The sequence below is a fragment of the Salmo salar genome, chromosome ssa20 (genome assembly GCF_905237065.1).
Source record: "Salmo salar chromosome ssa20, Ssal_v3.1, whole genome shotgun sequence".
Lineage (NCBI taxonomy): Eukaryota > Metazoa > Chordata > Actinopteri > Salmoniformes > Salmonidae > Salmo > Salmo salar.
The window spans coordinates 29,129,216-29,156,660 of NC_059461.1; the positions used below are offsets into that span (position 1 = coordinate 29,129,216).

General features: G+C 40.8%; 1 protein-coding gene across 1 annotated transcript in view; it reads right to left on the reverse strand.

The window, feature by feature from the left end:
• The window catches only part of LOC106580311 (slingshot protein phosphatase 1a), a 59,183-nt gene extending 32,205 nt beyond the window's left edge, over positions 1–26,978 (reverse strand). The window contains 2 exon segments of the mRNA XM_014161183.2: positions 15,484–15,521; positions 26,365–26,978. Of these exon segments, the coding sequence (XP_014016658.2) occupies positions 15,484–15,521; positions 26,365–26,445 (119 nt within the window). The 5' untranslated portion in view covers positions 26,446–26,978.
• Between the last annotated feature and the right edge of the window lie 467 nt (positions 26,979–27,445).

Here is a 27,445-nt window from a genome sequence, read left to right on the forward strand (position 1 = left end):
TCAAGGCGGTGACCCGATCCTGTAGGTTCATGCTCTATAACATTCGCAGAGTACGACCCTGCCTCACACAGGAAGTGGCGCAGGTCCTAATCCAGGCACTTGTCATCTCCTGTCTGGATTACTGCAACTCGCTGTTGGCGGGGCTCCCTGCCTGTGCCATTAAACCCCTACAACTCATCCAGAATGCCGCAGCCCGTCTGGTGTTCAACCTTCCCAAGTTCTCTCACGTCACCCCGCTCCTCCGCTCTCTCCACTGGCTTCCAGTTGAAGCTCGCATCTGCTACAAGACCATGGTGCTTGCCTACGGAGCTGTGAGGGGAACGGCACCTCCGTACCTTCAGGCTCTGATCAGTCCCTACACCCAAAGAAGGGCACTGCGTTCATCCACCTCTGGCCTGCTCGCCTCCCTACCTCTGTGGAAGCACAGTTCCCGCTCAGCCCAGTCAAAACTGTTCGCTGCTCTGGCACCCCAATGGTGGAACAAGCTCCCTCACGACTCCAGGACAGCGGAGTCAATCGCCACCTTACGGAGACACCCGAAACCCCACCTCTTTAAGGAATACCTGGGATAGGATAAAGTAATCCTTCTAACCCCCCCCCAAAAGATATAGACGTACTATTGTAAAGTGATTGTTCCACTGGATATCATAAGGTGAATGCACCAATTTGTAATTCGCTCTGGATAAGAGCGTCTGCTAAATGACGTAAATGTAAAATGTAATAAAATCTTCCTCATGTACGACATCCTCACTGGCTGCTTTGGTATATTCCCCTATCTATTCTGCTACTTCAAGTTATACCAAAAACATTTTAGTTAAAATCACTCAAGATCTGGAACCAGTTTAGACGTCACTTTGGTTTGCAAACCTATTCATTAAAGGCCCCTCTGCTCAGAAATCACATTTTCCATCCATCCCTAGTAGATAGACCTTCTCCGTGTGGTTCAGCCTGGGCATCAAATCATTCAATGATTTGTATATTGACAGCACGTTTGCATCGTTCCAACAACTCAGCTGAAATCCATCTTCCGAATAGTCATTTCTTTAGATATCTACAAATGTGCAGCTTGTCCGTGACATGACCTCTCAATTCCCCACGCTTCCTGTGGGCCCTCCCACTGATGCATTTTTCACACCGTCCCCAACAGTAAAAGGTATTATTTCTTATAGCTATGATCAAATGTACTCTTCACAATCCTTCATTTGCAGCTATTAAAACTTTGTCATCTTTGATACCATATCTCAAGTATTACAAGTGCCTTTTGCTACTACTGCCATAACATCATTATTTGGGGTAATACCTGATACTATAACATTACCAAAATACACATCTGACTTTATAGCCTTTGTTGGCAAAAAGGTTGATTTTACTTCTGTGGAAGTCGCCCACCCCTCCCTCATTTTGGATGTCTTACACTTTAGTAAATTGGAGAAGATAAAATTTACCCTACGGGTTCTTCTGACAAATTCTACCGAATGTGGCAACCTTTCTTTACCTATGTAGAGACACTACAATTTCCCTCTACAGTAAACTGCCTACCTAAGCTTTGTATTTAATTGATCTACCTTTGTTAGTGTTTAATATTAGCCTGTCTTACTATTATAATTTTACTATTCGTTGTGAAGACTAGCCATGTTATGTTTTTATTTTCTTTGTGCACCTTGTTCCTAATGTATGTTTTGTCATGAAAATATTACTTAAGCATTTTATATTTTCGTATGAGCTAATACATTCCTACCTCATTTAAAAAGCATGTTCCCATGGTATATCGAATGTATAAAAACATGTGCAATGTAATGTATTTCAAACATTATTGTAACTGAAAGAAAATGCCAATAAAGAGAGTTGTAAAAAAAAATCAGATTAAGACTCAACGTCGATTTAAAGCTCAATATCCGATCCTCCATCCGACTCCAACTCATCGAAATTCTGCAGCATTTGCAATGCTGTCAGTGCGTCCATTTGTTTGGTTTGGCTTGCCATTGTGAACTACACACATTGTAGGTTGTACTCAATGTCGGATTCGACTATGAGGGGAAACTATATACAATTTCCAGCCTTCCATAATAAAATAATTAGACCACCCACAATTCTTCATTACACTACATTTATTATTATTCTAAATTCAAATCACACTCTTCACCCTCATCACCATTCAGTGCATTGAAATCACATGCACTATTATCAGTTTCTATCGCCCCTTCAGCCATTGACGAGAGAATAGCATATTAAAATTAAGTTTATTATGTTACAAGTTTTTGCTTAGTAGCCAGAGCAATGCTGCCGTGCGAGTGTACACGTGCAGAATGCATAGACAGCACGGACATTCTTGGAAAAAGTTACAATTGGAAATACAGCTGCACCTCTTGAATTTTGAAAGTTAATTGACAAAGCGTCATAGAAACTACAGAATATCATATTTCTGATACTATATAGTAATCTAAATGTTTTACCTGCATATGAACCTGAAAGAGGATTTCAAAAAGTGATGCTCCTTTCCCTGCATCTGTCAATACCAAGACATGCCCATCTCTTCAAGTACAATTTCAAAACTGATAGCCTATTGTCAATTTAATCTTCTTGTCTAACTCTTATTATGTGTGAAATTACTTTCGATGGGGTGGCTGTGCAGGCTGACTGGCATCATTTGTTTCCTGCTCATCAACTTGGATATAGTCAAGGAAATGTTTTTGCATTATTCTAAAAGGTCTACTGCAACACTAAAATACATTCAATTAGTAAAAGAGTTACAGTAAATAAAACAGTCCTGTAACAGCTTATTTTTACAAAGTAAAATGTAAGAGAGAATGGTATCAACTTGCAAGTTACACGGTCAAATTATTAAACGCCAAAGCTGATAAATATGCATAACAAACTCATCATTACACTTTAGTTGTTCTAAATTATACTGAACAAAAATATAAAAACGCAACATGTAAAGTGTTGGTCCCATGTTTCACGAGCTGAAAACCTATAGCATTTCTCCTTTGCCAAGATAATCCATCCACCTGACAGGTGTGGCATCTCTCTCCATGTAATGAAGACATGAATAAGGGGTCCCCAGAATATCCGCAACACTGCTTGCCCGTTCCTGATTAATTTAAGATTTTAGACAAATTGACCAAATCTCCAGACACATCTTTTAGGAAACACAGTTTTGAGAGAACTTTTTTGAAGTCACAGAGGGCTATTGCAAGAAACTATATAAGATCATTTTCCAGTTAATATTAATTATTGCCAGTTTTTATTTTAAAACACTTTTTTCGAGAGTTTGAAATTGGGATCCTTTGCTCTGGACAAGGGCATTTCCAAGCATAGAGCCGACATGGAAATGAATATTGAAAGTGTTTAGAAAATACCCCAAACTAATTTTTTCCCTTATAAAATTCCCCTAGACTTAAATATTTAGCTCAAATAATGCAAAAATAAATAAAAACGTTTCCCTGTCGGACAAGGATTTTCATGAATCGCTGAGCCAATTTCCTGCTATTCTATACTATTTTGACCCACCTAAACCCTTAACAAAATTGTGTCCCATCAAATAGACAGAATCAACCCAGTTTCTAATCCCCACCCAAGAGGGAATGGCCATAACCCACTTTTGGTAAACACTCCCCAACATGGACACTTTAATTTTCTGTTTCCCTTTTAGGATGCTACAGACACACAGTAGATGCCAGGAACAGAGGACAATATGTTTTATGTATACTGAAAAAATATATAAAATGCGACATGCAACAATTCCAAAGATTTTACTGAGTTACAGTTCATATAAGAAAATAAATGTATTAGGCCGGGATCTATGGTTTTCACATGACTAGGAATACAGTTATGCATCTGTTGGTCACAGATACCTTAAAAAAACGTAGGGGCCTAGATCAGAAAATTTGTCCATCTGGTGTGACCACCATTTGCCTCATGCAGCAAAACACATCTCCTTTGCATAGAGTTGATCAGGCTGTTGATTGTGGCCTGTGGAATGTTGTCCCACTCCTCTTCCATGGCTGTGCGAAGTTTCTGGATATTGGCAGGAACTGGAACCCGCTGTCGAACACGTCGATCCAGAGCATCACAAACATGCTCAATGGGTGATGTCTGGTGAGTATGCATGCCATGGAAGAACTGGGACATTTTCAGTTTCCAGGAATTGTGTACAGATCCTTGCGACATGGGGCCGTGTAACAATGCTGAAACATGAGGTGATGGCGGCTGATGAATGACACAATGGGCTTCAGGATTTTGTTTACACGGTATCTCTGTGCATTCAAATTGCCATTGATAAAACGCAATCGTGTTCGTTGTCCGTAGCTTATGCCTGCCCATAATCTCACCGCCACCATGGGGTACTCTGTTCACAACTTGGACATCAGCAAACCCCTCGCCCACACGACACCATACACATGGTCTGCGGTTGTGAGGCCGGTTGGACATACTGCCAAATCCTCTAAAATGACGTTGAAGGCAGCTTATGGTAGAGAGATGAAAATGTAATTCTATGGCAACAGCTCTGGTGGAAATTCCTGCAGTCAGCATGCCAATTGCATGCTGCTTCAAAACTGTAGACATCTGTGGCATTGTTGTGTGACAAACCTGCAGATTTTAGAGTGACCTTTTACTGTCCCCAGCACAAAGTGCACCTTTGTAATGATCATGCTGTTTAATCAGCTTCTTGATATGCCACACCTGTCAGGTGGATGGATTATATTGGCAAAGGAGAAATGCTCACTAACAGGGATGTAAACAAATTTGTGCACATAATTGGAGAGAAATTTGCATTTTGTGCATATGGAACATTTCTGGGATCTTTTACTTCAGCTCATGAAACCAACACTTAACATGTGTTTATATTTTTGAAGTGTACAATGTTTTCATGAGTCAAGTGGTGGAATGAACCTTAAAAGAAAATATGTAATGTGTCCACCTGTCTACTAAAAGTAAATACATTGCATTACATAAGTGGAGGGGTTTGTGGCAGTTAAATTGCAGAATGTTGTAGTGTAGAATGTCCCATACTGAACCGCTGAGACTTGGAAGCAAGACAGGCCTTAAATAGTATCTCATGGATATCATTCCTGAATACGTGCATCACTGAGTGCTAAAATCCAAAATTGCATTACCAGAAGAAAGTACGTTCTCAGAAAAAAATCTGTGTAGTTTACACACTGTACAAAATCTAGTTAAGGTCACAACCAGTGGTTGCAAACGGTTCAGGTAACAGAAAAATTAACATTTTGGGGAACAGGAACGAAAGTAATATACTGTTTCGGAACAGAACTGTTATTTTAAAAACATGGGAACTAGTTAATAACATTGACGTTCCGGGCATGTAGGCAACCTCCCCCTCCGAAGCTTAGGCTACTGTATCCTACTGATGTTACAAGTGTGATTTAGGAATTAGGGAGAGATTTGTAATTAGAGAAAAATGTATTATCTTTTTCAATGCTAGTAATGGACACTACAGTTTATGCTTCACATTGGATTTATTAAATGAAAAAGGTAAGACGTGTTTTTAATTCTGGGGCCGCTCTGCACACACAAGCTTGCTAGCTACAGTAGCTCTGGTGGAAGGTAAGCCAACTCTCGGAAGTTCAAACGCATTCGAAGTTCCTCCATAGAAGCCGCTCCTCCGTAGCTATAATACTGTGGGCTTTACTCTGATAATGCATGTCGTAACAATGCCCAGCGCATCAAGCCAAGCCTCCTCCAGCCGTCTCCCCATCCGCAAATTCAGTCGCATTTCACGCCCTACACTTGTCTGTCCATCATGCATGCAAATAACTATAGCCTAGGCAGCCGATAACGCCCATGCACAAATCGGCTGCCTAGGCTAAAACAAGTGGTGTAAAGTACTTAAGTAGTACTTTAAAGTATTTTTACTTAAGTCATTTTTTGAGGGTATCTGGACTTTATATTTTTGCCAACTTTTACTTCAGTACATTCCTGTAGAAAATAATGTACTTTTTACTCCATACATTTTCCCTCACCCAAAAGTACTTGTTACATTGACAGGAAAATGGTCCAATTCACACACTTATCAAGAGAACGTCCCTGCTCCTCCCTACTGCCTCTGATCGGTCGGACTCACTAAACACAAATGCTTTGTTTGTAAATTATGTCCGAGTGTTGGAGTGTGACCTTGGCTAGCCGTAAATAAAATAAAAACAAGAAAACTGTGCCATCTGGTTTGCTTAAAATAAAGCATTTGAAATGATTTATACTTTTACTTTTGATACTTAAGTACATTTTAGAAATTCCATTTACTTTTAACACTTAAGTATATTTAAAACCAAATACTTTGACTTTTACTCAAGTAGTATTTTATTAGGTGACTTCACAACAATTGAGTACTTTTCCCACCACTGCTACTTAAGTAGTTTTTTGGGGTCTGTACTTTAGTATTTATATTTGACAGCTTTTACTTCACTACATTCCTAAAGAAAATAATGTACTTTTTACTCCATACATTTTCCCTGACACCCAGAAGTATTTGTTACATATTGACAAGTGTCATGACTGCCTTGTGAGGATCCAAATAGGTCAGATCAGCTTTGAAATAAATAACATCAACCCGAGCCCCTCACACCCGCAGAGGGGTCAACACATCACACCCTGTTGTAAATCAAGGAGAAAACATTCAGCATCTGCCTCTCCAATGTTCACCGCAGGAATGTGCCTTTGTTTTAAGAAGACTTTTCCCTCCGAAACTCAAACACGGTCTAATGCGAATACTGGAACAATTTTAACATAGAACGTGGGGAATAGTCAGAGGCGACCTAAAAGAACACTAATGTCAGTTTGGTTGTTATTTTGTGATGTCATTAAAAATGTTATAAAGGAAATACTGCAACTTGGAAAGTATACATACTACATGTACGAAGTTTCCATCCTCTGTGTTGTGCATGCTATGTGAAAAATTATTAAAGTGTTAAGAGAAGGATGTTATTTTCGAAACTATAAGAGGAAATTGTTTCTATAATTGTGCACAGTAAGTAGTCATCGCCCCCTTGAGTGAGGTCAAAGAGCGTGTCAGCCTGATAGAACCGCCCATTTTAAACAAACTATATAAAATTATGGATTAAGAATTAAAATATTAGACCAGAGAGAAGAAAAGTGATTTGAACTCAATCTCAACACGAGGTAGAGACGATAGTCACCTCCCAGACAATCACTGGTACAGCTGATTATCTATCCTTAGTAAAGTATCTAGAAAAGCGAATTGAAGTGGGACCATTCTATTACTCTGCTCAAACCACCGTAGTACGCTACTTTCATCACCCCACTGGGAACCATCGACACAGCTGGCTAGCCTATTTTCAAAGAAGCATCTTCCAGGACGAATGGAAGGAGAATAAACTCTGTAGTTCTGTTCAGGACTACATGACAAGTCACCGGATATCGGACAACGGCAGAGGAGAACAGTAGAAGACGGGTGGGAAACCCCTTTTGGACAATCAGAGCTTTCCAAGGTGACCCGGTTAGGAGAGATACACGACAAACCAAGGCATTTTCACGTAAATACATTCATGATTAATTACTCCAAGCGGGCGGCAGTTCGTGTGAAAAGTATAAGTGAGAGTAGTTTCTAAAATGTACCAACGTTTAGTGTCTCTGTCCCGCTCTCTCTTTCCTCACCCTCTCCATGGCTTTTGTAACAAGCAGCCATATTGTTGTCAGTCCGCTAGGGACCTGTTTCTAATGTATTAAGTGTGTATGTTTATCCTGTGTTACCATTTAGTTAGCTAGTAAATAAATTAAACCAATTTGTGTAGTACTGAATCATAAGGCTCAGGTTTTTGCAGATGCAAGGATGTTACGACTGTTCAGAATGATGATATGATACAAAGCTATTAATAAGTTGACTGTTTTTAGATGTGATTGGTAAAGACCTGTTAGAGTTTAATTCAGGAGATGGTAACTCTTTAAAAAAACGCTCTCATGGTGCACCAAATCCTAATGAGTTCATTGTTACATGCTTAATTTAAAAATCGGGTAACAATTAAACATTGTTATTTATCTAATCAACTAACTGTCATCAAATTAAATAATAGAAGTCACGACACAGGAAAATTGTCCAATTCACACACTTATCAAGAGAACATCCCTGGTCATCTCTACTGCCTCTGATCTGGCGGACTCACCTGTAGCTCAGTTGGTAGAGCATGGTGTTTGCAACACCAGGGTTGTGGGTTCGATTCCCACGGGAGGCCAGCACAGGAAAGAAATATATATAATGTTTAGAAATGAAATGTATGCATTCACTACTGTAAGTCGCTCTGGATAAGAGCGTCTGCTAAATGACTAAAATGTAAATGTAAACACACATGCTTTGTTTGTAAATTATGTCTGAGTGTTGGGGGGGCCTTGGCTATCCGTCACAAAAACAAACAAAAATAATGTGCCGTTTGGTTTGCTTAATAAGGAATTTGAAATAGTTTATACTTTTACTTTTGATACTTAAGTACATTTTAGCAATTCCATTTACTTTTGATACTTTAGTATATTTAAAACCACTTTTATCAAGTAGTATTTTACTGGACTTGAGTCATTTTCTATTAAAAGGGATCTTTACATTTAGTCAAGTATGACAATTGAGTACTTTTTCCACCACTGGGTAACTATAGGTTGCCCGCTCCATAGCAAGCTTCTCTATCCGCCCTGATTGGTGAAGTAGTTTAATGTCAAGCTAAATATAAAAAATGAGAGGTTAATAAAAAGGAACAATATATATAATTTCTTTTTTTGGATTCAAATCAGATCTGAACTTTGTTTTTCAGGCCGGAACAGAACAGAATGAAACAATTGGAAAGTAATGATTTAGGTTCCAACCCCTGGTCACAACATTGTTCCATCTATTCATGTTTCCAGGTCTGAAATTGTTAGTTATCAGAAATACATTGAAAAATAATAACAATGTTGACGTAAAGACCCCCGTCAACAATACTGAACAAAAATAAACGCGACATGTTCCCCATTTTTCATGAGCTGAAAAAAAAGGTCCCAGAAATGTTTAACTCAAAAATGTTGTGCACAAATTTGTTTACGTCACTGTTAATGAGCAGAATTTCTGTCTTCAAAACCCCTTCAGGATACACCCCTATTTTTTCCCAATTTTCACCTCCAAATCTAACTGCCTGTAGCTCAGGCCCTGAAGCAAGGATATGCATATTCTTGGTACCATTTCAAAGGCAACACTGAAGTTTGTGGAAATGTTAAAGGACTATAGGAAAATATAACACAGTAGATCTGGTAAAAGATAATATAAAGAAAAAAAACAACCGTTCTTTTGTATTTTTTTGTACCATTATCTTTGAAATGTAAGAGAAAGGCCATAATGTATTATTCCAGCCCAGGCGCAATTTAGATTTTGGCCACTAGATGGCAACAGTGTTTGTGGAACATTTAGACTGATCCAATGAACCATTGCATTTCTGTTCAAAATGTTGTGCCAAGACTGCCCAAATGTGCCTAATTGGTTTATGAATAACTTTTCATGTTCAAAATTGTGCACTCTCCTCAAACAATAGCATGGTATTCTTTCACTGTAATAGCTACTGTAAATTAGACAGTGCAGTTAGATTAACAAGAATTTAAGCTTTCTGCCAACATCAGATATGTCTATGTCCTGGGAAATGTTGTTACTTACAACATCATGCTAATCGCATTAGCCTACGTTAGCTCAACCATCCAGTGGAAGGGACACAGATCCCTAAGAAGTTTTAATAAAGCCCTTTTGTGGGGGAAAACTAATTCTGATTGGCTGGGCCTGTCTCCCCAGTGGCTTCCTGGCTATGAACTGAAACTCAGTAAAATCTTTGAAATTGTTGTATGTTGCGTTTATAGTTTTGTTCAGTATAATATCAACACTTATATTTAGTTTGAGATATTGTTTACCTTCTGTAAGTTTAAGAAATATTGCCTTGTGCCTTTTAAGTCCATTACAAAACACCCACATAACTAAGATATTTTCACATTTCTCTTCCTCATGGAGAAGAATAATAAAAGTTCACCAACTAGCGATTTTATTGATTTCACAAGTCATAATTTAATGATTTTGACAAACATAAAAATAATAATTCAAACAGAATTACTGCAACTGAATTGGCTACAACGGGAAATCATAACCGTCAAAAACCACAGCTGGGTCACCTTCTACTGTCCTCCGTTCCACTGGGATACTGTTAGGTTTAACTGTTTTCTTTGTCTTTGTTGTCCGGTGGTCAAACCAAGAGTGTTACAACAGTTTGGACCACCCCTCCCTCTATGCCTTTCACTCTCACCGCTCCCAGCTCTTAGACACCTACCCATGAGCCCCCTCTTTCCATTTACTGATACCAACATACTCACCTAATGAGTACCGACTGACACCGGATGTTGATAGGTAGTTGAAATTTGGTCAGTCCCCCCTGGCCTTGATGTTAACGTCCACAGATGGATCGGACAGGTTCATATTTGGTCCAATCATAGACGTACGTATGTTTCCCAAGTTTGGATAGTACAGTGAGTAGAGCACAGTACCGCACAGTAAGTACAATACAGTAAAGACAAGTAGAGTATAGTACAATATCCATAATTATGCATTTGTGTAGTACAGAACAGACACCCATGACGTAATTCTGTTACCAGGTCTAAATCCACTTAAATTTACAATATGTACTGTAGTTCAATAAAAATAAAAAATAAATTTTTTCTCTTCTCAAACTCATGGTTCAAACTGAAATTCTTTCTACAGACATCTTTGAATCTAAATTACGAGAAGATTTTTTATTTATTTTTTGTAAATGTAGTTGCATAAAAACCTGACGAGATTTGACCGTAATTCCATTACCAAAGTCGGCATCTGCACAGTTCCACTAAATTAGTTTTTGTACATTTTTCTGTGGAAATTGTTAAAAGTAGTCCTTGTGCATAGAGTTGTATTGTTTGTTAAAGTTTCAATACAATGATTTTTGTTTGGCATACATTTTAAAGTGAAAAAACTGTGGAATCATAAGCTGTTTCCGTGGAAATGCCCAAAACATTCACAGCAGTATCAGATTTCACTGCATGAGGGCATGGAGGCAGAACACAGTAAATCTCCCTGTGATTAATTACCAAGATTATTGACCCCATGGGCCAGAGAGCCACATCCCACACTATGTAGGAAGGGTGACGTGCTGGCCTCTTCCACTCTTCCCCCTTTGTCCTGGGGCACAGTAGAGCAGGAAGTTATGACTGGCTTTCAGGCATCCTGTTTTCAGCGAGAACAAAAATAAACTAATGTCTGACCCACACGCACATGAATGGAGAAAAAAAGACTAAGGAAAGTGGGATGATGTGCTTGAAAACAATCGTGTCTCTGAATGTCAACACCTTTGTTCGTGACTGACGTTACACATCCATATAAAAGCTGCAATACAGGCCAGTGGTGCACATGCCCCTCCCTCTATACCCAATTTCAACTAAAAACACTGATTGCTTCATGCAGGGAAAGTAACTTGATTCAGCGGCACACATTTGTTGGCTCTCACTAAATCCTTTCAGTGAGTTGATTAAGACTAAAGGGAAAAAACTCCAAATCAAATCAACCAATCAATGTTTTAACTTCCACAGTCCCTCACTGTAGAGAAGTGTTCACCAACCAGTCGATTGCGATCGTCTGGTCGATCTCCAAGGCATTCCTAGTCTATCACCAATAAAAATAAAGCCTTGCGTTCCAATTTCTTTTAAATTAGTTTCACGCTGTTGCGGGTAGGTGTACTTGATTCAGCAGCCGTAGCGGAACGCAAAGTGTTCCCATTTTCAACCATTTCATGTGTCTGAAGGTAGAAGTCCTCCCTATCCGACAGGCCCAGAGAGCAAATCAAGTGCACATCACTGGCCAATTAGATAGTTCAGATCCCCGTGTCTGCAAAGTTTCCTTGCGCAAGCCTCAAAACACAGGAAAGTTGTTCATGTAAGATTTCAAAACTTTTAAAACCATTACTAGACACTCAACGTATACAGCAAAGAGCTGCTGTTTTTATAAGGTCATGTTTACGTTGTTATTCAGCACTGTCAACACCCTGTTCTACTTTTATTTTTAATACGCCATAAAATGCACGTTTTCCCCTGAATGAGTATAGAATAGAAGTGTTTCAATAAGCTTGCATTGTTGTTATTATTAGCAGCTTGTGTCTTTAAGAGGAATATTTCACTTTCTCTGGTCATAGGAGTAACAAATTGGTGAATGAGGCAAAAATTTGACAGAAAGAACGCAGTACGACTTAAGTTTCGCCATCAGCTGGAAGAGACGGTCACCTCTGCACCCTCCCTCCCCTCAGACTGACCATCACATGCAGGCCATCAGTCCAGTAGGAAACAAATGATATTATTATGCACACTCAGCTGTGCCTCACTAGTACTACAACAAATTATCTATCACCAGTGTGATCATATAGCTACAATTTTGAAACCATTTCAAAATGGTCTGAGGAGAACATTGGCAGGGCAATTCAATATGCAGTGATAATGTATTGGGCTTATAGCCTACTGCACAAACCTCATTGCTACAGTACTGTTTGTAATTAATGTTGCATAGGCTTATGTTTAAAGACATGTTAAAAAAAAACTTTGAGCTGTAGATCTCAACCTGCATTTTGACTTAGAAATTGATCTTGACTCAGAAAAGGTTGGTGACCACTGCTGTAGAGAACCACTACAGCTCCAACGAGTTAAAGTGTGACTTTTTTACCTTTGTGACTTAGATCTGATGCGAACAAAGCTGGGACAGAAATACAAACATACCCGACTAATCTGTCTGAGCAAGGCGATCAAAAGGTAAAGCAAACTGCTCTTATTCATTGAGTCAGTTTAGGTATCAACTCTCACCTGAACTATATATTCACAAAAGTATGTGGAGACCCTTTCAAATTAGTGGATTCGGCTATTTCAGCCACATGTTGCTGACAGGTGAATAAAATCGAGCACGCAGCCATGCAATCTCCATAGACAAACATTGGCAGTAGAAGGGCCTTACTGAAGAGCTCAGTGATTTTCAATGTGGCACTGTTATAGGATGCCACCTTTCCAACAAGTCAGTTCATCAAATTTCTGCCCTGCCAGAGGTGCCCCAGTCAACTGTAAGTACTCGCCTGGGGCTGTTTTTCATGGTTCGGCTAGGCCCCTTAGTTCCAGTGAAGGGAAATCTTAATGCTACAGCATACAATAACATTCTAGACGATTCCGTGCTTCCAACTTTGGAAAGGGGAAGGCCCTTCCCGGTTTCAGCATGACAATGCCCCCCCGTGCACAAAGCGAGAGCAGGTTGAGAGATTCAAGTTCCTTGGCGTCCACATCACCAAACTAACATGATCCAAGCACACCAAGACAGTCGTGATGAGGGAACGACAAAACCTATTCCCCCTCAGGGGACTAAAAATATTTGGCATAGGTCCTCAGATCCTAAAAAGGTTTTACAGCTGCAACATGAAGAGCATCCTGACGGGTTGCATCATGGCCTGGTATGGAAACTGCTCGGCCTCCGACAGCAAGGCACTACAGAGGGTAGTGCGTATGGCCCAGTACATCACCTGGGCCAAGCTTCCTGCCATCCAGGACCTCTATACCAGGCGGTGTCAGAGGAAGGCTCTAAAAATGGTCAAAGACTCCAGCCACCCTAGTCATAGACTGTTCTCTCTGCTACCGCACGGCAAGCGGTACCGGAGCACCAAGTCTAGGTCCAAAAGGCTTCTAAACAGCTTCTACCCCCAAGCCATAAGACTCCCGAACAGCTAATCAAACGGCTACCCAGACTACTCTGTTATCTATGCAGTCACTTTAATAACGCTACCTACATGTGCATATTACTTGAATTAACGCAACACCCGGTGCCCCCGCACATTGACTCTGTACCGGTACCCCCTGTATATAGCCCCGCTATTGTTATTGAATGCTGCTCTTTGTTTTTTTTAGGTAAGAGAATAACAAAGAATAATACAAGTATTTTCTTAACTACATTGTTGGTTAAGGGCTTGTAAGTAAGCATTTCACTTGAAGGTCTACACCTGTTGTATTCGGCGCATGTGACAAATAAAATTTAATTTGATTCATACAGAAATGGTTTGTCGAGATCGGTGTGGAAGAACTTGACTGGCCTGCACAGAGCCCTGACCTCAACCCCATTCAACACCTTAGGGATGAATTGGAACGCCAACTGCAAGCCAGACCTAATCGCCCAACATCAGTGCCCGACCTCACTAATGCTCGTGGCTGAATGGAAGCAAGTCCCCACAGCAATGTTCCAACATCTAGTGGAAAGCCTTCCCAGAAGAGTGGAGGCTGTTAAAGCAGCAAAGGGGAACCAACTCCATATTAATGCCCATGATTTTGGGCATTAATGAGATGTTCGACAAGTAGCATTTATCAGAGATGTTGCTAGCTCATGGTGAGGTGTGGTATGCTACCCCTTGACATGACTTACACAGCGACCAGTAATATTGTGATGCTTTATCATCTCAATGGCCCAAGCTCTTACTTTCAATGTTTTTAATAGAAAGACTAATAATAAAAAAAAGTTAGTGTATACTATTTGATTAAACCATCCCATCGTGTTGAGCTCTCCCCTCTTAACCGGCCCAGAGGATTCGGCTTTACAAGCTAATGTCTTCTATCTGTGCTCGTCTCAACATCCATCACATTTCAACACCAAGTTCTGACATGATTTAGTCTTTAATACCTGAAAAAAAGCCCTCTTCTCTTATCCATATGACCACAGTGAACAGACAGAGACAAAGCCAGTCTCTGTGTTGCCTCAGGTTGAGGTTAAATGTATGACAGAGCTGGTTATAGTGATTCTGCTGATCAAATATAATAGGTACTGTAGTGACCAAAACAGACAATCACTGCTTAAGCACCTGTCGCAACAGTAACGAGCCAAAAGGGGGAAGACAACATTTTGTCTAATTGTATATTAAAGATTGGGGAACCTGGTCTACAGGGTTGTCCCCTACTGGTGGTTTTATTTGGCCCCACAATATCATTGTTGTATATAAGTCTGTAAAAACATCAGTAAATCAGCTACAAGTGATTTTAATTTTGTATTCCCACGCATAGAGACACGTGATTGCATAAATTTAAGAAAGGTTTATTTTGTTTTAGTAAAATATTATATAGGATTGGGATTCTGGCAGTCAAATTGCAGTCTACAGATGATTTGTAATCATGTTCCAGCACGCAAATCATCCCCTCAAGACAAAAATCGGCCCGCAGCTGAATCTAGTTGATGATCCCTGCCGACAGACAGACAAAGGTTTCTTAATCATTTGTTACAGTGGTGACTGTCATTGAGAGGAACCAGGAATGAGTTGATCTGGAATGCTTACCCCAGACCAAGAAACAAACACAGATGACAAAAACGTCCTCCTAATCTCCAGCTAGCATTATCCTGCTCCACCATGGAAAAGAGAAGCAGCTCTGGGCTACCCAAGCAAGTCCATCTTTAGTATACTAAGTATTAACAACACTTACCTCTGATTTAGCCGCCGCTCATAGTCACTCCCAAAGTCCTGCAAACCAAGAAAAAGCAGAGGAAAAAGAAACAAATTACCAAATCTGATACTTCAAGACATTGAAGCGCTACAGTGCAGCCATTAGTATAAGGTGGACATGGATCTACAGGTAACTGACAAAATAAAGGAAACGCCAACATAAAGCATCTTAAAATAACTGTCCAGTGTTTCCAGATTTCTATGATATATCACCTACACAGAGCACAAAACAGTAGGAACACCTTCCTAATATTGAGTTGCACCCCCTTTCGCCCTCAAAACAGCCTCAATTCATCGGGGCATGGACTCTACAAAGGTGTCAAAAGCGTTCCACAGGGATGCTGGCCCATGTTGACCCCAATGCTTTCCACAGTAGTGTTGAGTTGGCTGGATGTCCTTTGGATGGTGGACCATTCTTGATACACACGGGAAACTACTACCATACCCCGTTCAAAAGGCACTTAAATATTTTGTCTTGCCCATTCACCACTGAATGGCAAACATACACAATCCAAGTATCAAATGTCACAATGCTTAAAAAGTATTAACCTGTCTCCTCCCCTACATCTACACTGAAGTGGATTTAACCTCTTGACGGTCGCCTAGGATAGGGGGCGCCACAGCGCATTTTGAAAAACATTCGTGCCCATTTTAAACGGCCTACTACTCAAACTCAGAAGCTAGGATATGCATATAATTAATACTTGTGGATAGAAAACACCCTAAAGTTTCTAAAACTGTTTGAATGGTGTCTGAGTATAACAGAACTCATATGGCAGTCAAAACCCCGAGACCGATCGAAACAGGAAGTGGAATTCTGAATTGCGAACTCAACTTCATCACGTCGCCTATTAATCACACCGTGAGCTATGGTTCATTGAGCACTTCCTATTGCTTCCACTAGATGTCCCCAGTCTTTACAAAGTGGTTTGAGTCTCCTACTGTTAAAACTGAATGAATGAGACGCTGTTGAAATTGGTCACATGAGGAGGGCCATCACCATTATGACGCCGGCGGCCCTGGTTACCCTCCCCTTTCGAAACGTTTTGAAAGACAATGCAATCGTTCTCCTTGAATCTTATTGGCTCTCTTGTTGAAAAAGGCCCTGAAGATGTATGTTATACAACGTTTGACGTTTGAACGAACCTAAATGAGGGGAAAAAATCATTTTCTCGAAATAGCTGTCCCGCGGCTGACGGAGCATTTGGATCAGCCTTCAGATGCGCTAACAAGAACAAGCTTTTGGAACATAAAGGAGTAATTTTTTCAAACGAAAATACATTTGTTGTGGACCTGGGATTCCTGGAAGTGCTTTCTGATGAAGAAAACCAAAGGTAAGGGATTATTGACAACAGTATACAAGACTAGATGTGATATGTGATTGTTCCAAGATGGCGCTGACCTGTAACGTTAGCCTATTTTTCAGAGTATCGCATCCCCTTTCATCGCAAAGTATGATTACCCAGTAAAGTTCTTTTTAAATCTGGCATTACAGGTGCTTTCAAGAGATATTCATCTATAAATCTTAGAATGACAATATTACATTTTAAAAATGTTTTCGAATAGTAATTTAGTAAATTGTAGCGCTGTTTCATTGGATGCATTTGAGGGAAAATAGTTAGTCAACGTTACGCACCGATGTAAAATGCTGTTTTTATATATATGAACTTTATCGAACAAAAGAATGCATGTATTGTGTAACATGATGTCCTAGGTGTGTCATCTGATGAAGATTGTCAAAGGTTAGTGCTGCATTTAGCTGTTTTTTGGTTATTTGTGATGCATGTGGTTGGTCGGAAAATGGCTATGTGGCTACTTTTACGATATACTCCTCTAACATAATCTAATGTTTTGCTTTTGCTGTAAAGCCTTTTTGAAATCGGACAACGCGGTTCGATTCAGGAGAGGTGTATCTATAAAACAATATAATTTGAAAAAAAATTGAAAAAAAAAAAGTATTACATTTTGTTATGCTAATGGCGATATGATTTTTCGCTGGATGTCCGCCGCACAGGGGTTAACAAGTGACATCAATTTTTTTCTTTTTTACCTTTATTTAACCAGGTAGGCCAGTTGAGAACAAGTTCTCCTTGACAACTGCGACCTGGCCAAGATAAAGCAAAGCAAAGCGACAAAAACAACAGCCTTAAATGTACAGTCAATAACACAATAGAAAAATCTGTATACAGTGTGTGCAAATGAAGTAATGAGGTAAGGCAATAAATTGGCAAATAGTGGCGAAGTAATTACAATTTAGCAATTTACACTGGAGTGATGTGTGTGCAGATTAGGATGTGCAAGGAGAAATACCGGTGTGCAAAAGAGCAGAAAAACTAAAACAAAAATGGGGATGAGGTAGGTAGTTGGATGAGCTATTTAAAGATGGGCTATGTACAGCTGCAGCGATCAGTAAGCTGCTTTGACAGCCGATGCTTGAAATAGTGAGGGAGATAAGTCTCCAACTTCAGTGATTTTTGCAATTCGTTAGTCATTGGCAGCAGAGAACTGGAAGGAAAGGAGGCCAAAGTAGGTGTTGGCTTTGGGGATGACCAGTGAAATATACCTGCTGGAGCGCGTGCTATGGGTGGGTGTTGCTATGGTGATTAGTGAGCTGAGATAAGGCGGGGCTTTACCTAGCAAAGACTTATAGATGACCTGGAGCTAGTGGGTTTGGCGACGAATATGTAGCGAGGACCAGCCAACAAGAGCATACAGGGCGCAGTGGTGGGTAGTATATGGGGCTTTGGTGACAAAACGGATGGCACTGTGATAGACTGCATCGCCGAAGTCAAGGATCGGTAGGATAGTCATTTTACAAAGGTATGTTTGGCAGCATGAGTGAAGGAGGCTTTGTTGCGAAACAGGAAGCCGATTCTAGATTTAACTTTGGATTGGAGATGATTAATGTGAGTCTGGAAGGAGAGTTTACAGTCTAGCCAGACACCTAAGTATTTGAAGTTGTCCACATATTTTAAGTCAGAACCATCCAGAGTAGCGATGCTCGTCGGGCAGGCAGCGATCGGTTGAAGAGCATGCATTTCATTATACTACCATTTAAGAGCAGTTGGATGCAACACGGAATGAGTGTTGTACGGCGCTGAAGCTTGTTTGGAGGTTTGTTAGCACAGTGTCCAAAGAAGGGCCAGATGTATACAGAATGGTGTCGTCTGCATAGTGGTGGATCAAGGAATCACCAGCAGCAAGAGCGACATCATTGATATATACAGAGAAGAGAGTCGGCCTGAGAATTGAACCCTGTGGCACCCCCATAGAGACTGCCAGAGGTCCGGACAACAGGCCCTTCGATTTGACACGCTGAACTCGGTCTGAGAAACAGTCATTAGAGAAACCAAGGCTGTCGAGTCTGCCGATAAGAATGCGGTGATTGACAGAGTCGAAAGCCTTGGCCAGGTCGATGAATACGGCTGCACAGTATTGTCTCTTATCGATGGCGGTTATGATATTGTTTAGGACCTTGAGCGTGGCTGAGGTGCACCCATGACCAGCTCGGAAACCAGATTGCATAGCGGAGAAGGTACGGTGGGAATCGAAATGGTCGGTGATCTGTTTGTTCACTTGGCTTTCGAAGACTTTAGAAAAGGCAGGGCAGGATGGATATAGGTCTGTAACAGTTTGGGTCTAGAGTGTCTCCCCCTTTGAAGAGGGGGATGACCGCGGCCGCTTTACAATCTTTAGGAATCTCAGACGATACGAAAGAGGTTGAACAGACTAGTAATAGAGGTTGCAACAATGGCGGCGGATAATTTTAGGAAGAGAGGGTCCAGTTGCTGCAGGGGGTGCAGAGCTGTTGGTCGGGGTAGCCAGGTGGAAAGCATGGCCAGCCATAGAGAAATGCTTATTGAAATTCGATTATCGTTGATTTATCAGTGGTGACAGTGTTTCCTATCCTCTGTGCAGTGGGCAGCTGGAAGGAGGTACTCTTATTCTCCATGGACTTTAGTGTCCCAAAACGTTTTGGAATTAGTACTGCAGGATGCAAATTTCTGTTTCAAAAAGCTAGCCTTTGCTTTCCTAACCGACCGTGTATTGGTTCCTGACTTCCCTGAAAAGTTGCATATTGCGGGGACTATTCGAAGCTAATGCAGTACGCCACAGGGTGTTTTTGTGCTGGTCAAGGGCAGTCAGGTCTGGAGTGAACCAAGGGCTATATCTGTTCTTAGTTCTACATTTTCTTAACGGGGTATGCTTATTTAAGATGGTGAGGAAAGCACTTTTAAAGAACAACCAGGCATCCTCCTGAAAGCTATAAGGGATCACAGCTTTCACCTGGATTCAAATCAAACGGTCACATGCGCCAAATACAAGTGTAGACCTTAACATAAAATGCTTACTCACAAGCTCTTGCAGTTCAAGAGTTAAAAAACATTTACCAAATAAACAAAATTATAAAAAGTAACAAGTTAACGAGGCTACAGTTGAAGTCGGAAGTTTACATACACACACACACCTTCAGCAAATACATTTAAACTCAGTTTTCCACAATTCCTGACATTTAATCCTAGTAAAAATGTCCTGTCTTAGGTCAGTTAGGATCACCACTATTTTAAGAATGTGAAATGTCAGAATAATAGTAGAGAAAATGATTTATTTCAGCTTTTATTTCTTTCTTTCATCATATTCCCAGTGGGCCAGAAGTTTATATACACTCAATTAGTATTCGGTAGCATTGCCTTTAAATTGTTTAATTTGGGTCAAACGTTTTGGGTAGCCTTCCACAAGCTTCCCACAATAAGTTGGGTGAATTTTGGCCCATTCCTCCTGAAAGAGCTGGTGGAACTGAGTCAGGTTTGTAGGCCTCCTTGCTCACACATGCTTTTTCAGTTCTGCTCACAAACATTCTATAGGATTGAGGTCAGGGCTTTGAGATGGCCACTCCAATACCTTGACTTTGTTGTCCTTAAGCCATTTTGCCACAACTTTGGAAGTATGCTTGGGGTCATTGTCCATTTGGAAGACCCATTTGCAACCAAGCTTTAACTTCCTGACTGATGTCTTGAGATGTTGCTTCAATATATCCACATAATTGTCCTTCCTCCTGATGGCATCTATTTTGTGAAGTGCACCAGTCCCTCCTGCAGCAAAGCACCCCCACAACATGATACTATCACCCCCGTGCTTTACGGTTGGGATGGTGTTGTTCGGCTTGCAAGCCTCCCTCTTTTTCCTCCTAACATAACGATGGTCATTATGGCCAAACAGTTCTATTTGTGTTTCATCAGGCCAGAGGACATTTCTCCAAAAACTACGATCTTTGTCCCCATGAGCGGTTGCAAACCGTAGTCTGGCTTTTTTTAATGGCGGTTTTGGAGCAGTGGCTTCTTCCTTGCTGAGCAGCCTTTCAGGTCATGTCGATATAGGACTCGTTTTACTGTGGATATAGATACTTTTGTACCTGTTTCCTCCAGCATCTTCACAAGGTCCTTTGCTGTTATTCTGGGATTGATTTGCACTTCTCACACCAAAGTACGTTCATCTCTAGGAGATAGAACGCATCTCGAGCGGTTTGACGGCAGCGTGGTCCCATGGTGTTTATACTTGCATACTATTGTTTGTACAGATGAACGTGGTACCTTCAGGGGTTAGGAAATTGCTCCCAAGGATGACCAGACTTGTGGAGGTCTACAATTTTGTTTCTGGAAGTCTAGGCTGATTTGTTTTGATTTCCCCATGATGTCAATCAAAGAGGCACTGAGTTTGAAGGTAGGCCTTGAAATACATCCACAGGTACACCTCCAATTGACTCAAATGATGTCAATTAGCCTATCAGAAGCTTCTGAAGCCATGACATCATTTTCTGGAATTTTCAAGCTGTTTAAAGGCACAGTCAACTTAGTGTATGTAAACTTCTGACCCACTGGAATTGTGATACAGTGAATTATAAGTGAAATAATCAGTCTGTAAACAATTGTTGGGAAAATTACTTGTGTCATGAACAAAGTAGATGTCCTAACCGACTTGCCAAAACTATAGTTTGTTAACAAGAAATTTGTGGAGTGGTTGAAAAACAAAATTGAATGACTCCAACCTAAGTGTATGTAAACTTCCAACTTCAACTGTATATATAGGGGGTAGCGAGTCGGTGTGCGGGGGTACAGGTTAGAGGTCATTTGTACATTGAATGTAGGGGTGACGTGACTATACATAGATAATAAACAACGAGTAGCAGCAGTGTACAAAACAATGTAAATGTTTTTTGGGGGGCTAGTCCGGTGGCCTTTTGATTAATTGTTCAGCTTGGGGATAGAAGCTGTTCAGGAGCCTTTTAGTCCTAGACTTGGCGCTCCAGTACCGCTTGCCGTGCAGTAGAAGAGAAAACAGTCTATAACTTGGGTGACTGGATTCTCTGACAATTTTATGGGCTTTCCTCTGACACCGCCTATTATATAGGTCCTGGATGGCAGGAAGCTTGGCCCCAGTGATGTACTGATGTTCTCTGAGTAAATAACAAGCATTTTTAAAACTATCTGTTTGAGACAAGTTTGAGGTGAGGTTTTTGAAGTGTTTTTCTCCAATTTATGCTTTGACCACAAATACGAGTATAGGACGAGTCAACAACATTATTTAGGTATAAGTTAACAGAATAGGGCACTGGGCCACCACGAGCCGCCAGAACAACTTCAACAGGCCTTGGCATAGATTCTACAAGTGTCTGGATCTCTATTGGAGGGATGCCACAGCATTCTTCCACAAGAAATTCCATAATTTGGTGCTTTGTTGATGGTGGTGGAAAACACTGTCTCAGGCGCCGCTCCAGAATCTCCCATAAGTGTTCAATTGGGTTGAGATCTGGTGACAGACACACAAACACACACAATGGGTATCTAATAAACATCATCATATAAGAAATATGACACCTTATAAATGTTCATTGTTAACCTAGATACCTGGCTTTATGAGAGAGGTGAGTGCCACTAAATGGAGGGAATGGGGTCATTCTTCATGATAAAGTTTCACAACAGTAATATCTTCAAAACAGTTCTTATTGTACCAGGAGGGATATCATAGACTGGGAGTATCAGGATAGAGCTACAGATGTAGGATCTTAATTTGATCACTTTTGTTGCTGCGAACTTTGTGCCCAGCAGGAAATGCAAACTTGTACTCTATTTGAGTTTTAAAAAGGCTTCAAGTTTGTCATTTTCACTTTGAAATTTCAGACTTGATTTTCCCTAAAGAAAAATGCATCAACCTCTACAGAAATGTCTGTTAATTATTAAACACATAATTCTAAATTTCCTGATTTCCGGATTATTTTCCTGCTGGAGCAAACTGGCTCTAATTAAGATCCTACATCTGTACATGGTGACAGGTAACTTAAGTGGGCCATTCTCCAGAAGTTTCACCTACTAAAACCTGAGGGATGTCAACCAAAGCACTACTAGCAAGAGCCGCAGTCTCCCTGCCAAGGTAAGGTAGGCTGTACCAAAGTACAGCAACAATGAGAGCAAATACTTGTGACAAGTTGTATCCAATACTGCATTTCAGCTCCAAAAACACACGCCGCTTTCCATTTCTGAACTAACTAAATAGGTCGAGCATTACACTTGTGATGAGCAGAATAGGTTAAAAACAGCAAAGAAATCTCATTGTCTTTATAAAAAATTTGAGGTTTGACAAACACACAAAACAGTGAGTAAAGTAAAGGCTCATGTCCCCATCTAAACAAACAGTGCCATTAGGGTAATATGGTTGGCCTCTACCCAGGGGAAGGGCACCGAGGGGCCAGGTGAAACACACCAGGGAGGGTAATCCAATAGTTGACCTGAACAGCCTTGCAACTGCTACAAGTGAAATTCCAGCCATAATTCTGCCACAGCAAGACATAAAAGCAACAAATTAGAGCCATGAATGGAAAGAGGATTTCACTTCGTAGGGAAGAGTCTAAAACTGAGGGATGAAACTCTCCATGTGGGTAAAGAAGCAGAGCATTTAGGTAGTGATTGCATGACTGATCAAAACTCATTTCCTCATGGCTCTTGTCCCTCTGCAGCAGACATATGGTGAGCAATATGTTTAAGCACATTTGTCCATTAAAATAACATCAAATTGATTAGAAATACAGTGCAGATATTGTTAATGTTGTAAATGACTATTGTAGCTGAAAACAGCAGATTTTTTTTAATGGAATATCTACATAGGCGTACAGAGGCCCATTATCAGCAACCATCACTCCTGTGTTCCAATGGCACGTTGTGGTAGCCTTTTTAAAATGGTAAACTTGGATTAGCTATTTGATCATTAGAAAACCCTTTTGCAATTGTGTAAGCACAGCTGAAAACTTGTGCTGATTTAAAGAAGCAATAAATCTGGCATGCTTTAGACTAGTTGAGTATCTGGAGCGTCAGCATTTGCGGGTTCGATTACAGGCTCAAAAGGGCCAGAAACAAAGGCCTTACTTCTGAAACTCGTCAGTCTATTCTTGTTCTGAGAAATGATGGCTATTCAAATTGCCAAGAAATTGAAGATCTCATACAACGCTGTGTACTACTCCCTTCACAGAACATCGCAAACTGTCTCTAACCAGAATAGAAAGAGTGGGAGGCCCCGGTGCACAACTGAGCAAGAAAACAAGTACATTAGTGTCTCGTTTTGAGAAACAGACACCTCACAAGTCCTCAACTGGCAGCTTCATGATATAGTACCCACAAAACACCAGTCTCAACGTCAACAGTGAAGAGGGGACTCCAGGAGGCTGGCCTTCAAGGCAAAGTTCCTCTGTCCAGTGTCTGTGTTCTTTTGCCTATCTTAATCTATTGGCCAGTCTGAGATATGTTTTTTTTTCTTTGCAACTCTACCTAGAAGGCCAGCATCCCGGAGTCGCCTCTTCATGTTGACACTGGTGTTTTTAGGGTACTATTTAAATTGACCAAAAAAAAGTGCTTTTCTTTCAAAAACAAGGACATTTCTAAGTGACCCCAAACTTTTGAACGGTAGTGTATATAGAAACGCAATACATATTGCGATCGTGATAATATCGCATCATGAGGTCCCTAGCAATTCCCAGCGCTACATGTAGGGCTAATAACTATATTTCACTTTTGCTCTTCTTGGCAAATTCATGTAGCCTACCTTCCACCATCACAACAGCTACCATATTGTTACCCCACCACCGTCCTCCCCTCAATGCTTTCCCTCCACTTCTCATTCCCTCCACCCTTCATGTGAAAATGACATCATAGCTGCAGCAGCCTCCTGAGGGGCTTGGCTGCTCCTCATCAGACAGGGCCCTGGGCAGAGCCCTGGGAGCAACGAGGCAGCCAGTCAGTCAATTCCAGCCTGCATGGAAAGTGAGTGACAGGGAAGGCCAGTCCTCAGTCATGCCAGCTCAACTATCTCCTTCTTCATGACAAACATGTTTCTTTTTACACATATCTTTTTCACATTGCAGGTGTAATGAGTCAGGCCCAATGACTCAGTATTTTATGGCAAAGAAGCAGTCTAATGAAAGAAAATAAAGATCAGCTAATGCTATGGTCCCAGTTCTTGATATAACGATGATTGTTCTCATCTTTGAAACAAATCCACCCTCTACTCCTCAGTAAGGGCTAGTGCCTAGTGGAGACATACAACCTTCCTTCCTGCTGGAGGCTCGTGTCTTTGTTGAGTTTAGCATGACTACAGTTTATATTAACAGTTAGCACCCCCAACTGGTCGAGGTGTACTATCAATTCAAAAACAGGACTTTGACTGTAACTATCATTTCTATATGAGTGACATCACATGCCATTGGGGTGATTTGTGTAGGCTTAACTGTTATATTTTGTTATATCAGAAAGTGGTCATGTTATTGTTTGGAATTATCTTGCATTTTGTGATGGGATTAAAGCATTGGCTAAAGTTAATATGGACTCATGGTTCATCTGACAAATAAAAACACTTCAACACAAGGAGCAGTAACATGAGTCCCTTTGTCATCTTGGAAGTGTTCAAGATGGCAAAGGGATGACATTTTTTTTACTTGTCTGTATTGTCAGACTACTCTCTGTATGGGAAATTAATAGGCCTCTACCACATGACATGGCTGTATGAAGTTATGCCACATTTCACCTCATTGACAGTTCTTTTAGAAGACATTATATAAATCAGTATATAGAACAGAACATGCTGTCCATAATAACACTGGTTTTGGCAAAAGTAGCTAGCTAAATGTTAACATTTTGGTCTACCAGATTTTATGGCACCACTGCAGTACCGTTTCACAGAAAAAAATGTGTTAACTAGCTTGCTAGCCAGCTTTCTTCTCCATTCTGCTGGTGAATGTAGTAAACAGAACCGACCTTGTTTAAAAACACTTCCATTTAACGAGCAAACTAGCTACTACTAACTAGTTGTGGGTTTTAAAGTTCAAGCTTGTAACAACGTTGTGTGCAATAAAATGCTGTTTAATACATACTCAGAGTGATAAAATAACAAGGTACCTATGCATGATAAGAATGCAAACTAGGTACCTAATGCCATAGTAATTTGGAAATGGCAAGCAGTAGCTAGCTAATGTTGGTCATTAGCATGTTAACGTTAAATCAATTGCTAATTAGTTAAAGAAAATAAGTATATGCTATCTAACTAGGTAGTCTACGTGTATTGTGGGTTAGTTGGGTAGTTACCTAATAACTTTATTGGCTAGCAATAGCATTGTTACTGAGATGCAACTTTGCTTGCTAGCTTTTCCAACCAGCTTGCTAGTGATGGAGTTGAGCCTAGTACTAAGCTAGCTTATCCCATCGCTACAAAAAACACTAGCTACAAGGCCTACATATGTTACTCCCACGTATCCCCGGTGATATTCTTGCGCGCTTTCTTGACATTTCTAGAACGTCTCTCCAGCTATTTCCAAACTTACCTCCCCCGCGTTGGTGGTGGTAGTGCTGGCTGTGGATGCAGCGCTTGGGGTAGGGGAGCGCTGCAAAGTAACCAGAGCCATGACTGGGAGAATCTGCACAGGCCGGTGTAGCCTACCCAGAGAATGGTTTTATTTCGGGTGAAGAACCTGAGGAAGTTGCTTCTTGATGTCAACGTCTATTGCGGTCGAAGCAGAGAATTTCATCGTCGTTATTAAATTTCCATCGTCCTAAAATCTGGCAGCCAGTGCCTCAGTTGTTGCTTTTGAATGTTCTCCAATAAAAATACATTCATGTAATGTTAAGAACGTGCAGTGCAGACACACATCGTTCCTCATGCTGCGGCTTTCACACTAGCTAGCCTCTGTTGCCTGCACAAAACAGCTTCAACCAGGCAGGAGGATGTAGGGATGCGAGCGTATACCATAATGCCAGCCAACCAGACAGCTAGAGCTGCTGTCTGTGTGTTGATGCTGAATTCAAACATTCAGTGAGTGGTCTGGTCCAATGGATGTTATCAAAATCTGTCTTCCAGTTTAAACAGTGTATTTCACTTTGCCTGTCGGTAAAAATACATTTGAAAAATAACTTAATTTCTCAAAAGTGCCATGCTTTCCCATGTGTTTTACTGGGAGATTTGCGTGAAAATTCGAAAGGAATTTTTGCCACGAATCCTCATGTCAAAATGTTAATTCGTGAGCGGATTCGATTATGCTGAACTCTGGGGGAGTGGGCTAAAGTCCGTCACGTCACTGGTAATGGGAGACATACATAAATGCCAACAAAATAACATTTTGGTCAGTGTGTGTGTGTTAACTATTTAGCTGTACTAGAAACCTTAAAAGACCGCCAAAATTGTAAATATCGGTATAGGTTTTTTTTGTATCAGCCAAACATTTCATATCAGTGCATCCCTAGTTTCAGATGTTCTAGGAAGATGGGCAGGGACTTTGCTGTCCTAGCTTCAGGGGGAAGCTTGTTCCACCATTGGAGTGCCAGGACAGAAAAGAGCTTGGACAGGGCTGAAAGGGAGCTGGGATGGCCAAGAGACCCGAGGTGGCAGAATGGAGCGCTCGGGTTGTG